The sequence below is a fragment of the Physeter macrocephalus genome, chromosome 15, assembly GCF_002837175.3.
Source record: "Physeter macrocephalus isolate SW-GA chromosome 15, ASM283717v5, whole genome shotgun sequence".
Classification (NCBI taxonomy): domain Eukaryota; kingdom Metazoa; phylum Chordata; class Mammalia; order Artiodactyla; family Physeteridae; genus Physeter; species Physeter macrocephalus.
The window spans coordinates 25,083,710-25,101,275 of NC_041228.1; the positions used below are offsets into that span (position 1 = coordinate 25,083,710).

Consider the following 17,566-nt stretch of genomic DNA (forward strand, 5'->3'; position numbering starts at 1 on the left):
TCACCAGTTTGGTTTGTTTGAGAGCTGGGTTTTAAATATTTTCTAGCACACCAGTGATCTCATAAGTCTACCACATGTATCTACTAACTCTGCTTGTGGTTCACTGGTAATCCTCTGTTATTTCTCCCTTCAAAAGCACTCTGTAAATATCCATTTGTATAGCGTGCTATGATAAGCCTCATAAAACCCTTCCTTTTCTCCCCTACTGAGGATCACAGAAGTGAAATGATGTGTGACACTCCAATCAGCTTTGATGGTAGAGCTGGGACCACAAGGCGAAGGCCCCTGAAAACGTGACCCCTCATTGCATTCCCAACTCCCTCCCTGATACATACTAACTCTTATAATTGAGTACACATTATATAGCTATTGTAAAGACAAATATTTGAGTACAAACAAATGTTTTCTTCTCTGTTACATATCATCTTTGGAGAGAACATAATAAGATTTAAAATATTGTCCTTTTTAACAATTGTAAAAATTATTTTTTCTTTTTCATTCAAAATTTGAACTCTATCTCAACTTATTAGAAAAAATTATTTAAATTCCAAATCAACCTATAAAACAAATGGCCAAAATGAAAATTCTAGTATTCATGAGCAGGAATGATTTGAAGGTTTGTATGATTTACTCATATGCATGTGTAATTTCTCTTTTTATTTTACTTTTTTATGTACTTTTTGCTCTTGGGTTCAGATAATATCTTATTTGCTAAATTCACTAGAGAAATGACTGGGAATATACTTTCTAATCATACATTTATTATGTCATTAACAACAACAACAGTTTTAAGTGTCCTTAAGCAGTTCATCATAATAGGGTTTGACCTTCCAGATGTAGGAGGGTCTGTACACCATAACTAATTTCAGGCCCTGATCCATTACAAAAGGTTTGATAACTGAAACATGGCAGTATTAAGTTCTAGTCTGTTCTAGTGTAGGACTACCAAATTAATTGCAACCTTATAACAAATTAGAGTCTTATCAAAGAGCTTCATTAATATTATAAAAGCCCTCAATGCCTTTTACAATATTAATTTTTAAGAAAACTTGAAATTCTACATTTGACATAAAAGTAAGTCTTCATTATCTGAATTAGGCTCTAAGTAACTAAGAGTATGTCTATTGTGAGCACCAGAGTCCTCTCCCTTCCAATTAAAAAGTATACTATTATAATCAGATTAGTCTTTTTTAGCTTTCTAAATTTCTGAAAAATAAAAATAGATATTAAGACATATATCAAAAATAATAATATATTTTAGAAAAAGGAAAATAGGCTCAAATAAATAAAAACATACTTAAAGATCCTGATTTTAAGTAGAAAAGCAATGAGAAATAATCTCAAAATTTCTATGTGGTTCTGATCAGACCCAATATAATCACTCTGCACTGTAAATTTATTTTTAAATGAAAGGCACATTTTGTTTGTTTTATTTTCTTATTTGTATGATTGCATTCATGTCTACTTCAAATGTAATTTGTCTTTGGCTACACTGCTTTGTCCTTTCTTGTTGCCTTTATGTGCCCATATATATTTGAATACATTTGAAGGATTTTATTTACAAGTTAAACAGCATGGACTTGATCATAGCTATAAAACTCTTCTCTTTTTAAAGCCTTCCTAATTAACACTTGCTTTTCATTTTGATTTAACAATTTTATACATGTGTCCAATATTTCGTAGCTGAGTGATCACACTTCATTTTACTTTGATAATTATAGTGCTCCTTCTACATTGTTTCCCACCATCTGACTTTACATTGTTAAATAAATTGTAGTTAATTTTGATGCTGAATTAGATCCTCCCAGCTGAGCTTAAGATAATTATTTTCATTTGAAAATATTAGCTCCTTTTTCATACCTGCTTCTCCAATGATTATTTTAAAAATTAGCTCTTAAAGAAAGTTTCTTTTGAAAAAGAAAAAAGTATGCTTCTATCTTGAAAAATAGAAAAATTCAATACAAATATGTATCTATTGTGGCAGACAATATTGTGTTATTTTTTTTTAATCTCCTTCAGGTTAAGAAGGAACTAAATATGTGTTGAATTATCTTGTTACTTTTTTTCATTATTATACATAGGAATGATTTATATATATATGGAGTAAAATAATGGTTTCTGCTATCATTAAACTTTTTTTTTTCATTCCCGCTGAAAATTTGGGGAAAAAAAGTTAGGGGAGAGCTTTTTTAAAAATTAAAAATAAATTTAAATTCCTATTTACTCAGTTGCAACAATTAGTTATTTAGTTTATATTTCCCCTTTATTTGGCTGTTTTTGACAAGCTGAAAGTTCTTAAAATGCATCCATACCTGAAAGCAGAAGTAGTTGAATCCAAGAAAAAATTATTTATATTTAACATACAAATGAAATTGTATGTCGGTCAGCAGTAAGAGAAATAAAAGGAAAATATTCTGTAGGGTTACCTTGACAGTGTTAACCACAAATAACATCCACTGGAGGGCTTCCCTGGTGGCGCAGTGGTTGAGAGTCCGCATGCCGATGCAGGGGACACGGGTTCGTGCCCTGGTCCGGGAGGATCCCACATGCCGCGGAGCGGCTGGGCCCGTGAGCCATGGCCGCTGTGCCTGCGCGTCCGGAGCCTGTGCTCGCAACGGGAGAGGCCACAACAGAGAGAGGCCCGCGTACCGAAAAAAAAAAAAAAAATCCACTGGATCAGTTGGTTACATGGTTTGACAGTGAATGTGTAGCTCCAACCACAGGATTTATAAACTACAGCATATATAGAGTTGTACACATAACTGTATTCAGAAGCAGATTTCTGAGCATATTGAACATTTGAAACAGACACAAAAGTTGCGTTTTCTGACACACAATGTTTCCTTGTCTCTGAATTATTGCTGATGGCTACTATTGTTAAGAAATGAAAAGTTGACTCCTATGTAATGAAACAAAAAAAAATTCCTGAGCTAACAAACCTCAACATTTGGTTCAGCTTTGTTGAAGACAAATTCTTGCTGATAACAAAAACAGAGATGAATTTGTATGATAAATTAGATTCCACAAGGGGTTCCTGGTACTCCCATATAATTTTAGGAAATTAGTCCATACAGCCCTTTATCTAGTAGTCAAATACTCTTTTAACAGTCAACACATTCTTTAAAAAATTGACAGAAAGACCTTTTAAAACAAAGAGGGAGACCAGTAAGGTATTTGCTGTTAGGAATTCAGTGAGCATGTTGGATTGATTTTACAACTCACTTCCTCTCTTTCTTATTTCCACTCCCTCTCAGTGGCAATAAAATAACAAGTAAATAAACTGGTGGAGCCTGGAGGGTGCATATGAAGCTATAGATTCCCTCAGGCACAAAGGGAGAGAGCAGGAAACCCTGGACACTGGAGACTTCAGAAAGTCTGTGCAGAAAAGTTATAGAGTAAGGTTGTTAGGAAAGGATACTAGGGGCTCTGAACAAAAGCTACATTTGTATAGCATGTTAAAATAAAAGCATTGTTGTCTTTACAACATCTAAAACCTGTATCAATAATAAGGAAACATAAAACTATAACTACCTAAAGATAAATAAACACATAGTTAATAGAATTCAGGAACCAGAAGTAAGAAAGACCAAGTTAAATACATAAAACAAATGAGATATCTTAAGATAATGCAATTTGAGTACCAAAAACAGAGAATGGGGGCGGGAAGAAGGGGGAGAGAGAGACAAACAGACTGACTTTCTAGAACTTGACCAATGATTTAAAAATTTAAGATTTAAATAGAAGACCTAAAAAGAGATTAGTTACTGCTGAAAATCTAATTGTTAGTGTGGAAGATCCAGTGGAAGATAAGCCATAATACAGAGGATAGATAGATAAATTTCAGAAGAAAAAAAAGTAAAAGAATTGCAACACAGTTTTGGAGACTGAATATGTAAATAATAGGCATTCAAAAATAAAATAATAAAATTCACAAGGAATAATTAAATAAACAAAAACTCAAGAATATGTCCTTGAATTGAAGAATACCTTGAATCTGTAGAAAGCAAAGGCTCATTATTTTATTTGAATAATCCAGATTTTGAAATATAGTAAAGTATTTCCAGTTCATTTTGTTAAATTAACATAAACTTAATACTAAAGCCTGTAAGGATAATTTGATAAAAAGACAAAAAATTATACATCAGTTTTTATTTACAAATTGTAGAAAACATTCTAAATAGATGATCAAGTTAAATCCAACAATTTAGCACAAGAAAAATATATCATGTAAATTAATATAATAATAATAAAAGTTCCATCATGTACCACCTAAATATCATCTCCTAGGTGACATGAATATAATGCATACCACTTTGGGGGAACATTGGTGCTATGACAAGATCACCGGATTAGGAGATTAGCGACATACTCTTTACTCTTATGACAGGTCAGAAGTAAGGCAATTTCAGGCAAGAGACAAGTAACTTTCAGAAGTATTTCTCAGTTGTCTCTATTCATTATCATTCACAGAAGGAGCCCCAAGCTCCAACTTCATGAAACTAAGTACTGTGGAATGAGATTTGTCAGAGTTGGTCTTTGTAGAACCACAAATCATCATAATATCCAAGATTTTATGAACTCTAAGAACCAATTTTCACACCTTTGGGGGTAATAACTACTACATTAAAAATGTGTGCCTTAAAGGAAAAAGAATAGTAATATGCATTGTTGGCAAACCCTCAGTTTAATTACTGAGCACTTTTTGGAAAATAATCTGACAATACATGAACATTTTAGCCCCCAAATTCAATATACTGAAAACTTTCTTACTGAAATACAAGTACTAAAAAAGAAATGTGAAATAACATCTAAAGAGTGTTTATTTCAGCATTACTTTTAGTGGCAAAAAACTTTAGTTTATTAATATATGGAATGGTAGGGCAAGTTGTGGTAGTGCCATTGAATGAAATATTACACAGCTCTGAAAAGGAAGAATCTCTATCCACTGACCTGAAGAAATGTCCATAATGCCTTGATAAAATAAAAGCAAATTAGAGGGCAATGAGAAGCTACACCTTCCGAAGAATGGGAATGAGGTAGGGAGCTTTGGGAACATATCAGTTTTGCTTTGTATACTTTTGCCTTGTTAAATCAGCTTTTAAATGCATTTAGTACTATTTTAACATTTTTAAAGTGTCAGATATGAAATAAAGGACATGGGTAAGTACAAGTTGCAAAAGAAGCAAGTACATTTTTTATTAATCATGTTATTAGAAAAGCAGGTGTTTGGTGCCCTTGAGCAAGTTTAGAAAAACAACCAACCAACCAACCAATCTTAGAAACCAAACTTTCTATAGGTATTCTCAATTTTAAATTGTCTGCCATTAGAAGCATTGTTTTTATAAGAACAAAAATTTTATAACATGATTTTGAGTTCTACTTAGTGTCTGCTGAGCTTGGAATATTGAAATTACCCATGTGGAGTCTAACTTTCTTGCCCTGATATTTGTAGGAATTAATATATGCAGTTGTTCTTGGGAAACAGGTAGTGACCTGATTTACGAAGAGTGTAATAATTTCATTTTCTTCACAGATATAAATACATGCTCTGAATTGGTTATTACTGGCAAATTTACATTTTAATTGTAAATATATTTTTGCAGATTTATGATGGAAAAGATAAAACAACTCATCTACTAGGTGCTTTTACTGGCGCATCTATGCGAGGACTGACCCTTAGTAGTACTTCAAACCAGCTCTGGCTAGAATTTAATTCTGATTCTGAAGGGACAGATGAAGGCTTTCAACTTGTGTATACCAGTAAGTATTTTGGAAGAAAAAAAAAAAGGCCAAACACTGATGCTAAATATTTATTAAATAATTGCAGTACACCAGGTGAAGTAATATTCAACATTTGATTATCAATTTGCTGTCTACAACTCCCTTCTATGTATATAATTTTATTTGAACCTAACTTTAAAAATTACAGGTATTCGGTTGCTATTTTACAGTTGAAAGAGCTAAGATTCAGAAAGTTTAAGTAATTTGTGACTTTGAACTTATTTATATATTTTAAAATAGCAGTATTCTTCACGAAGAAATACAATTAAACTTTTTAATAAATGAGAATCCAATGTTTGAGCTCCTACCTGTAATTGCAAAATATATGCAATACCTGTGTAGTAGTTATAGTTGGTCACCCTTAATGATAATTGGTTGGTTTCAAATGATTTTACACTGAAGAGTAGCTAAGATTTTTGTTTGTTTTGCTTTTGTGTTAAATTGCCTTGTTAAAAATAAACTTATATAGAACTATTGTATTATACTCAAGTCAGCTTTATGACATTTAAACAGGTAGAAGCTCAAAGACTGAGAATCGTTGAGAGCCATAGGTAGGTGGGTTACATCAATTGTTATATGAACAAAATGAATTTATTTTACCTGTATCATAATTTAAGAATAGACTAATTACACCAATGAACATTAAGTCGTATTCAAATAACATTTATTAAGTTTCTGATCTGTGTAAGAACTGTTCTAGGAAAGTAAAGTGCATGAAAAACTGTGGTGATTCCTGGTTGTGTGTTTAATAAATTTACAATTTACCAGATCAAATCAGTTTTTTGGAAGTTCAGAATATTCGTGTAATATAGCAAAATAAATTAAGTAACAGTATTCAGAAATCTTTACTGTTAGAATATTTGAGAGAATTGAATGAATTCCATAAATTTTCTCAAGAAGTCAAATGAATGAAAGCTATTACAGAAATGGGGAAATTGAAATGGTTACAGCATCAAAGATATTCATGGGATCTTAAAGGGAGTCTGAATCAAATTACTGTTTGTGAAAATGCTCTTTCTTAATGATGTAAGTAGGAGACAGGAGACATAATACTGAGATATTATTCTTGCTCCTTGTTTATTTAAAGGTTTTTTCCTACCTGTGCTAGAATTGTTACATTTTTAACATTAACACAACAGCAATTAACAAAATGATGTTGAATACATATTTTTAAATCCTGAGAACTCTTGTGTATAATGTGATTCCTTATGACGTCCTCCCAAAGACAAATCAAAATCCAAGCAAATCGTGTTTACAGATATTGCTGTGTGATGGACTAAAAATAACAATATTGTGGATTATTGCTCAAATATAATTGGTGTGATCTGCTTAGAAGGGCAAATGTTTTTTAATCTGTTTTCCTCTTTCCCTTTTTGTTGTCTGACAGGACTGGTGACATTTTTCAAGTCATGGCTCAATGTTTACATAATGGTGTTTCTTTGTTCTGCATCATTTTGTATTTCTCTTTGTCTAAAATGTCAGTGGGTTTCACAGAGGAAACCTAGATTTCCTTATCTGATATGTAAATTCTATGTAATGTGAGATTATTGATGCAAAGATACTGGGCATTGTAGGCCATACCTGGATATAAAATTGTATGGGGTGCTCAGGTGTCTGGAATGAGTAAAATCTTTGACTTTTTTGTCATTGTTGTGAGCTACTGGTTGTCAAAAAAAATTTTTAAAAAAAAGAAAGAAATCCTTAAAAAGAAAGTATTTGAAGTCACTCTTCGTAATGACTCTGGCTGTTCATTATAGGATGTGCATCATTATGAAGATGGAAAGCTATAGAACTGGGAAGAGAGTGTAAAAGCAATTATTTTTTAAAAAGGACAGACATACATCTATGAATATTTTTCAGTCTCAGAACTGAAACTAAAGTGTTTCAGTCTATATTCTGGAGCTAAAATATTTATAGTCTGCTTCCAAGGTGTCTCTGGATATCACCGGGTCAGTAAATGCTCCTAAGATTTTCTGATCCAATGGCTATGTGCTGAGCTCCTTTGTTAAGGAAGTAGTAACACATCTGTTATTAAATGTATTTCTTCCTAAGTGTTACTTCTGTTTTTTACAATGGCAATCTTTTTACATATCTGCAATTATCTTAATAGTTAACCACAGATTTCCTAGCTTTGAAAGAAGCTACTTCCCATCCTCCAAATATACTCTGGTTTCCAGCCTTAGCACCTGTAACCAGGCTTCTTTTTCTTTCAATATGCCCCACCCACCTCGGGCATCAATTGAACTATTCAACTTCAAGACCATTTCAAATATTTCCCTACTGGTGCCTACCCTGATTCCTTCAGCCAGAGGTAGCCTACTTTTTAACACTTCTTTTGCAGTAGTCTATATCCACAGCTAATGTAGCTGTTATCACATGGTATTGTGGTTATTTTTGTTTGTTTGTTTGTTTTGTTTTTTGCAAACATGTTATGCATAGTTCTTCATGGGGCCTTTTCACTTCATAATGTCTTTAGTCAGTTTTAGTCCAATTACAACTTTTTACATATTCTTGGTAAATTGACATGTAGTCTGAATACTGATTTTGTAAAATGTTTTTGTGATATAGAAGATTCTACTAGGCCACATATTATATATTCCTAAATTTCTTAGAAGCAGTAATTAATTTTTGAACATAAGAGAATTTGCTAAGATGTGCAAACATGGGGGAAAATGGAAAAGAACAGATTTTGTGTTCAAATCCCTGTATCCAGTCTTTTCTAAACCCAACCCCACCCCTGCCATTCTGTGGTATGTTCCCCTTAAAATTATTCCACCTTTGTTTCTGAAACATCTGAGAGAACACTGTGAGATAAAGAGGAGTTCCAATATTCACATTAAGAGGACTAGAGAGAGGAGAGAGGAAATTTGGCTAGGGCAGATCAGGTAAGAATTCATGAATAAGGTAGAATTAAAGGTTGTGTTGGTGGATCACGGAAAGAAATAGTGGAGATTATTCCAGGCAAAGAGAATAGGATGAAGAAAGGCACAGAGATTAGAAAGAACATGCTAAGCACATTCAAGGGAAATAGAGCAAATAATTTAATTCAGATTAATCCCATTTGCCTAGTTTCACAATTCTAGTTTTAACCAAGGCCTTTTATGACCATCCTTATCTAATGACACCTGCCCTATCTAATGACAGTCATTTTTAATCTACCTTTCTATTATCTGTTTTTTGACTTAACAACATTTGCTGTTGTCTGGTTATTTTCATTTTAAGAGACAGAATTACATTTGGTTGAGAATAAAATGAAGAAATATTTTAGAACAGGCCTTTAAGTTGTGTTTTATTTCAACTGTCTTATTAGTCCCTTCATTATATAGTCACTGAGAATAGCAAATGGACTAGTGGAAACAGTGGTTGAGATGCCGCTTTTGACTTCAAGTAATGGTAAACCTAACCATGGCTTAAACAATTAGGATTTATTTTTATCATATGAGAGCTGTGAAGAGAGAAAAGGTAGGTAGATCTTGATTCAATTGTTAAAGGGCCATGCCGCTGTCTTTTTGCTGTGGCACTCCTAGTGTGTTCACTCTTGTTCTCATGATTGTTGCGACATGGTCACAAGATGGCTACTTTAGCACTGAACATATTCAAGGCAAAAAGAAAAAGGGAACAGGTAGTGTCAGCCATATATGTCCCTTTTATCAAGAATGCAAAATCTTCTGTCAGACATTCTTTTATCTCTCTTTGTCCAAAACAGGGCTATGTGGTTATGCCTAAATTTCCCAGCAAGGCAAGCTGGAAAAATGAAGCATTTGTCAGACTAAAAAATTAGATTATTATTTGACTATGATGATATACTGCCTGATATGCTTCAATTACTGCTGGGAGCAAAATCAAGGTTTTGTTCATGAGGGAGAAGAAAAGAAGAGCTATTGAGAAGACAGTATACAGTGTCTACTAGGATTTACAGCTGTAACAGATATTCCAAAACATAATAAGTTCAAAGATATTGTATTAATAGATGCCTCTGTGATTAATGGTGTCATGGAAGTCCAGAGACTCTTGAGTGCCTAGAAAGGAAAATCATTTGGCTCACCCATTATTAATAGTTTTAGTTCTACTATACTAAGAGGACAGTGAGCTTCTCTCACTTTCCTTAACCAATAAATAAATTAGAACATACCTGGTACGAAAATGCTACACCACATTTGAGGGGAGAAAATTTCCCATTCCTTTATTTTTCTAAAGCGGATTAAATCTCTTCAGTCTTCATCCTTTAGAGTTGTCAAGAAAAGGCTTACTTAGTCTTTTGTAGAGAGGTCCTTCTTCTCCTAAATTAGTTTCTCGGTCAAGTCTAGTTTGATTTAGAGAACTGAAGCATGGATAGCTATGCTGGTTGAATGTAAAACCTCTGTGACAAACTTGGTCAGACCTTGACTAACATTAGGGAATCCAATTGCTCTTCCATCCCTCCAATTTCTCAGAATTAACTCCCTCCTTGAGTCAGGCCACTCTTCCATTCTTTTCAAAAATGGCTAACAATTACTCTTGCCCTTGAGAAATCTGAAACTTATTCCAAATAAAAATCTAGATGAGGCATATTTTCAGGTGCTTTATGCAACATAAAGTAATTAAATACATAGTTGTCTTTCCTAGAGGCTATAGGGGAGTAAAGTGAGAGAAAATTACTATTGCGGCCTTCTAAAGTTGGAAGAACAGGTCAGAAATTAGGATCTCAATACCATATTCTCCCTAAAACATCACTCTGCTCTGGATAATTCAATAATAGAACTTAGGAAAACCTGATAGGATGCTCTGACCAAATCCCCTCAGCCGCTCAATACACATTCAAAAATGCATTCCTAAATCTGATGTCTTTTACTGTGTTTCTCTCTGAAGGCTGAGTTGTAGAAATGTCATTTCTTTTTGGTCACATGTCTTGTCTTCCCTTTTATTCCCCTGTTGGAATTAACTTATTAATGTGAAAGTTATTCATTGGATCATAGGTTTAAATATTGTCTTTCTCCACTGGAATGTTTCGTGCTCTGGGAATAAAGAGAACACTGAAGAAGACAAAGTTCCTGCCCATAAGAAGCTAACTCTTTAGTGAGACAAGACAGAAAAGAAAGATATGACCAAAAGATAAGAGAATTGCATTTAGAAATAATTTGTAACAGGATGATAGGATAGATAGGTCTACTGTACCCAGTTTGTCCAGGGACTGTGTCTCAGGAGGTGTCACCTGAATTGATACCTGAATTATAATAAGAGATCTGAGGGTAGAGGGTTCTAGGCAGATAGATCAGCAAGTACAAAGGCCTAAGAGACTTCAGCTTGAGTTATTTGGCTGGAGCTGTGTAAGCAAGGAGAATGGGACAAAATGAGAGGTAAAGTTTGAAGCTAGGCAGGGGTGAGGTGGACTATAGTAAGGGACTTAGATTTTATTTAAAAGGCACACAGAGGCATTTAACATTATTAAAACATTAAATATAAGAGTTAAAAGTAATAGCTACCATTGATCTACTACCTACTAGATACAGATATAACTCTATGAGGGAAGTACTGTTATCCTCAGGGAGCAGAGAGGAAAAACAAAGCACAGAAAAGTTGTTACTTGCCCAAGGTGACAGAGCTCATAAGTGCAGATATGGAAATTGAGCTGGGGGCATCTGTCTCTAGAATTCGCAAGCCTAATCACTATACTATATTACCTCCAATCCAAGTTTTGGATATTTTATATTTAAAATTCCATGGATTTACATCTTTTTTTTTTACTGTTTTAGTAAATGTAAAAATAATAATATTTTTTTAAAATGTTAATGCAATTCTTCCTAAAGAAACTTTTGTCATTTTATGCCTAAGAATCCGAATGCTTTATTATTGGCCAAATTTACTATCAAAGAATGATTTAGGCCTAGTATCTCTTATGTTGTTCATGAAATCTTTAAACTCTATTTCTTGAAAATATGCTTCATTGCAGAGTCTTCTGGCTCTATTTATTTCTAGCTAATCCACTTTCATTCAGCAGAAAGGAATTGGGTATTTTAAACAATCAGCCAATAAAGAGCTAAATTGCACCTTTTTGATAGATTATAGCATTGTCGTCTCAAAAGCTGATCTGGCAAAAGTCCGTGATGCCCAGCCATTAGGCATAACCTCTGGGCCCAGATGTCTTCTTGTTATCACCTCTGCACATTTAATTTTCTAAAAAGCCCATTCAGATATATCTGGATGTTCTTAGCCTTTGAGTTTTGTTGCTTGAAATAGTTTAGTAATCCACACGGAACATGGCCATTTCAAATTTTGTATTCAAATTAAAGATGGGCGATAGCTACTTTGTGATGACATTTCTTGCATACTAGCTTTATAAATATATAATAAATTACCCTATTTAAACTCTTTAATTTAGTTACCAATATGGTCTTGACGATGTTAACCATGAAAAATAATCAGATGACCTATTAACTCTAACTTTACTCTTAGTATACAATTTATTCAGTGCAAATGCAAGTAGAAAATAAGTAAATTACATGGAAGCAACAATGTTACTCTATGTAAATCTGTATCCTGTAAACTACTTAACAGGTACATTTGGCATTTCTACTACTCTTTAAATCTTGAAAATTAACCAGGCAATAAAGGAAGTATTGACTAATGCTGCATTATATAGTACAAGGTATTCTAACTAAAATATTGAAGAAATATTTCTTGATTACCTGTCATTTATATATACAATATTGGATAAAATTTCTTCCTGTTAGAATAACAGAAGAGTCATCTTCATAGCCTTCACATCCCAAAAGCTTTGTAAATTTTGAGCTTAAATATCTAACGACCTACTAACTTACTTCTTATATAAAATTAACTTCTGGCAGATTGAAGACATATGCAAGTCTCAAAACTTTAAAACGCTTAGAAAAAAATGTGGCCTAGAATAGCTGTGTCTTTAAGGCGAAGAAAGATTTCTCAAAGAAGATACATGAGCAAAAATCTGTCAATACTCAGGAGCATTCCTACCCTTCTAAGCACTTCCCTTAAGTGTAGAGACTAAAAATCTGGCAACTGCATTTCCCCTGCCCTTGCCAGCCAAGATCTCTGCTTAGATTCTGCCAATTAAAGGCAAACATGTGAGAGCTGAAAGATAGGATGGATAAAGAAGCCATTATTTTCCACCAGCATCTGCAGGCAAGAGTGTGGTGCTGGCAGGTGGTTGTATGTGGCAGCAGCTTCCCTGAACTCCTGGATTCTTGAAAACCAGCAGTGATCTTCTGACCTTCATGCCCTCTGAATTTCTTTGTATTTTCCCTCTAATTTCTTGTATTGAATTTGAGCAACTCAAAATATCTAAGTGGCTTCTGTTTTACTGACCAAGTCCCAGTCCTTATTATTATTATTTTTACAAATCTCTCTATAGGGAAATATACCATAAACAAAAAATTTAAATGATATATTTTAGAAGGAGATATTTACAATATAATAGAAAAATATACACTCCATAGAAAGGAATCCTACAAATCAATTAAAAAAAATAGTCTAAAAGAAAATATGGGCAAAAAAATTTCACAGTAGAGGTAATTCCAGTAACAATAAGCAAAAGACAAAAAGTGCTTGATAGAAATTAAGAAATGAAAATTAAAGCCAACATAATTTTCTATTGCATGTTCGCAAAATTGGTACGAATTAAAAAGCGGTATGATACTAAATGTTGATAATAATTTGAAGAACTTGAAACTCATGAACTTTGGGAAATGTAAATTGGTATAGTCATATAGGAGAAATTTGGTGATATCTAGTAAAATTCATTTTTAGATATGTCTAGGTTGAGCCAATTATGCATATACTAAATTTGGCTGATGGCTAAAAATTAACATTCAGGCAAAGCTGAATCCCACTATCCCAGAATGATATACAAATTTAAGATGTACAAGACACAAACTAGCATATTTAATAATATCACTTACTTTTTCATGCCCAAAGATTAAACTGTGGGAAAGGCTTTGAGTAACATGTTTTCTAGTCAAAACTTTATACATGGGATTTAGAACAACGGCAATTAAAAAGAAAAAATAATTATTTACCTTATCTCCTATTTCTCCAGTTGGAAATGCACAGCAATCATTTGCACAAGCTACAAGCTTTTCTGTTTGTTTAAACTCTTAACTTCTTTTTTTTTTTTTAAATACTTGCTGGAAAAGTAACTGTTTTGAATGATTTTTCCAAAATTTGATTACACTGCTACTATTGATATATTTATATAAATGGCTAATTTACATATATAATTTGATATATTATAATTTATATAAATAAATAAATTACATTAAAAATTACTCAACAAATAGAATTAAAAAGTTAAAATAAATGTATATAGCTTTTCAAGACTCAAAACTGTAAAGATTGTCTTCTTAAAGCATTCTTATAAAGTTGGTCATTTCCAAGTTTGATATGTCTGATTATTAGTTTGATTAGTGAGAAACAAGTGTGTCAGTTTTTTTATTAGTTTGATTAGTGAGAAAAAAGGAATGCATAATTTTTATTCAGTGCTTTCTTCTCTTTATTTTCCTTATGTATGAACCAAAGAGGATTATCACCCTGTTATGTATGGTCGTGGATTATTTTCTGCTTGTGAATTTTAAAATGACATTCTGCTTTATATACAACCTTATTTAAATATAAAGAATTCTAAAATAAGACTTGTCTTGAAAGACTCATGGATTAAGTGGAATTTAATAACCAAATATTAAATATCATTCTTAAAGATTATTCTGCTAAATATTATGTATTAAATCCACCAAAGAATTCTATAGAGCTTAAGATTATGGTAGAATATTGCTTTATTATTTTAACTTTTATTAAGGTTTTTGGTTTAAAAAAGGATATGTTTCTCTAACGTATTTATCTTATTACTTTCTCAGTTTCCTTATTAACAATCTAATTCCCTTTTTATTTAGCAATTTGAAAGTTCTTACTTTTAGTACATAAAATTAACATATCTTCATTCACCATTCAATACTCTAAAATTTCACTTTAACAGTATTAAATATATACTTACATTTTAGGTGGATTTCAAAGAAATAAAGCAGATAAGGACCTTCTTATTTTAGTTACATCAAAAATGCTTACTTACATTCAAAAAGTGATTTTCAGATATCATTTATAGTTCTAACCATCTGCCTTATTGTACTATTGCTACTATTTTGCTAACCAGATATAACATCACCTTATGTGAATGCACAATTATTCATAAATAAATTGAACAGAAATTATGTTGACTTAGGGATTGAACTATTTATCTTTCATTGGCCAAGGCAGAAGTTAAATAGGAGATTAGCAGATTTTGATTTAATCTTGAGGAGAAAATGATCTATGAATCCCTACATGGTGCATACACCATAGAAACACTTGCATATGTGCAAATGGGGACATAGAAGTATAGCATTTTTATAACAATGAATAATATAAGCACTATAACAATATAAATGCCCATGAGCTGGAGAATAAGTAAATCAATTTTGGAGTATACCTCCAATGGAATATCATTAGTAGTTAAAATGAATAAAATGCGTGTGTAAGTGTGTGCATAAATATGAAAGTAAAAACGCAATGCTGGGCAAAAAATAAAGGCTTAGAAGACTTTTATTTTAATTGTATAATTTATGAAGTGTACAGATGCTTGCAAATCATACTGTATATTGTTCATAGACATATAGATATGTGTTAAACATATAAATTATGTGTGAAAATAATACACTAATTGAGAATATTTGCTAGCTCTCAGTAGGGAAAGACCAGAAAGGGATTGGCGACAGACATAAAAGGAGTTTTAACTTGTTTTGCATTATTTATTTCTTAATAACAATATTAATGTTAATATGAACCAATTAATGTAAATATTAATCTGAAAACTAATCTGAATTAATATTACTATTAATCCGAAGCAACTATCCAATAGTACCAGATGGTGAAGTTGTTGTTTTATCCTTTCTACTGTCTTGTAGATTTCAAATAGTAACTTTAAATTGTTAGAAATCCTTAAAGAAATCTGCTATATGGTGGCAGGAAAGGAATTAGATCTCAGTTTAAGTTATTCAGCAAGTCAAAAGGATTTAGGTAATTGAGGATTTTCAGTTCATTTTGTGCTCTAGAAATTTTCATTTCATCAGAGTATCAAATTTCACAAGGAATGGTGAATATTTATAGTATATATTTTTTCATACACATCTTTATTTGTCAGTTTCAAGTATTTGAGCTTTTCGATGAAAAGACTGGCAGCTGAATGTTTCCATAAAGATAAAACAGTTCTGAATATTTATGAATAAGCAACAATAATTCCACCAAATTGGACTAAATTATGTTGTGCTTTGTAGCTTATATACTGTTGTCCATGTGCATTTTCATCTACAAAGTATTATAAATTATCTTAATTTATAAAGAATATCTCCATTATACCTCATCACCAGCAATTGCCAACCACATTTACAAAGCATTCAAATTAAGGGAGGATGAATTTGGTAATAAACCTTGAAAAGAGAGCTTGATTTCCATTTTTATTTTGATAAATGATATGTGGTAAAACTCAAAAGTGGCTGAATCTTGAATAATAAACTGAATATTATGTCTGGTAAAAGGAATTCAAACTTGTTATTTTCAAGCAGGGACATTTTAAATGTAGTGTTAAATGTGCAGATCCATACTACTTCTGTTGTTTCTACTTCTGTTTTTGAAAGACTGACTTGCTTGACCATGTGTTCTTTATATCTCATATATGTCAAAATTTGAGTTAACAACTTCTAACCTCTTGTATTGCTCTGTTTCTGAAGCTGTTTGCATTTGCCTTATTTTAACATATTTTCACCCAAATGAGGCTGTCACAGAGTGATCCATATAGGAAATTCCTGAAGGTTTTTTAACTGTCTTATAAATTTCAGTTTCTCAACATTATCTTAGCTTATTTTTCAGTTGTCTCCTAGAGATAATTGCCTCTAAGAATCACACTCATTTATGAACATTATTGAACATCTGTTATGTTCCAGATTTTGTGCTGGGTAGGCATTGTGGGAAAAAGAAAAAAAGTGAAATAAGTCCAGTCTATAGGAAAACAAAGAAAAGAAGCAAATGATTGTAAATTAATTAAGGTGTGTGAAATAATTCCGTTGCTTAACAGAGGAGGGAAAGATGAAGAACCCCTAGAAGAGACTAGGAAGAGCCCCTTATGGTCTCCAAGAGCTAATGTAGCCCTTAACATATAGAAATTATAGTATAAATTCAGTACTTCTAGCTGTACATTTCTGGTAATTTTATGTTTATTCTGACACTCTAGGAAGTCAGTACTATAAATTAGTGATTTGTCATCAGTGAGCTAATACATCCTTTTTTGCTTCTAGTTTAAATTTAGATTAATTTGGTCAAAGATCTGTGCCTACAAAAGAGATACAAATCTCTTTTTGATTATCATATGATTTAAGATGTACATAAAAGTTGTCCTTTTATCAAATATTATTTGTCTTGAAATCACAGACTTCCCTAATTCATGAAGCTATCTGGAATATTTATCATATTCCTCTAGTCCGAGAAGCTGTAATTGATATAATTTAGCACCTAATTATTGTTGGTGCATTCATTATATCTTACATTTATTGTACATTTATGTAATTTGTAAAACATTAAGGGCAGAAGAATTTCTTAGCTAGGGAGCTTAGATTTTTATTTTTTTTATTTATTTTTTATTTTTTTAACATCTTTATTGGAGTATAACTGTTTTACAATAGTGTGTTAGTTTCTCCTTTACAACAAAGTGAATCAGTTATACATATACATATGTTCCCATATCTCCTCCCTC

The 17,566-nt window shown here is 32.2% G+C and overlaps 1 protein-coding gene across 3 annotated transcripts in view; it reads left to right on the forward strand.

Annotated features, from left to right (window-relative positions):
• The window catches only part of CSMD3 (CUB and Sushi multiple domains 3), a 1,193,315-nt gene that overhangs the window by 855,830 nt on the left and 319,919 nt on the right, over window positions 1-17,566 (forward strand). For all 3 annotated transcript variants that reach the window (XM_024129404.1, XM_024129405.1, XM_028500327.1), the window contains one exon: window positions 5,604-5,760. In XM_024129404.1, the coding sequence (XP_023985172.1) occupies window positions 5,604-5,760 (157 nt within the window). The remainder of the gene's footprint in view (window positions 1-5,603; window positions 5,761-17,566) is intronic.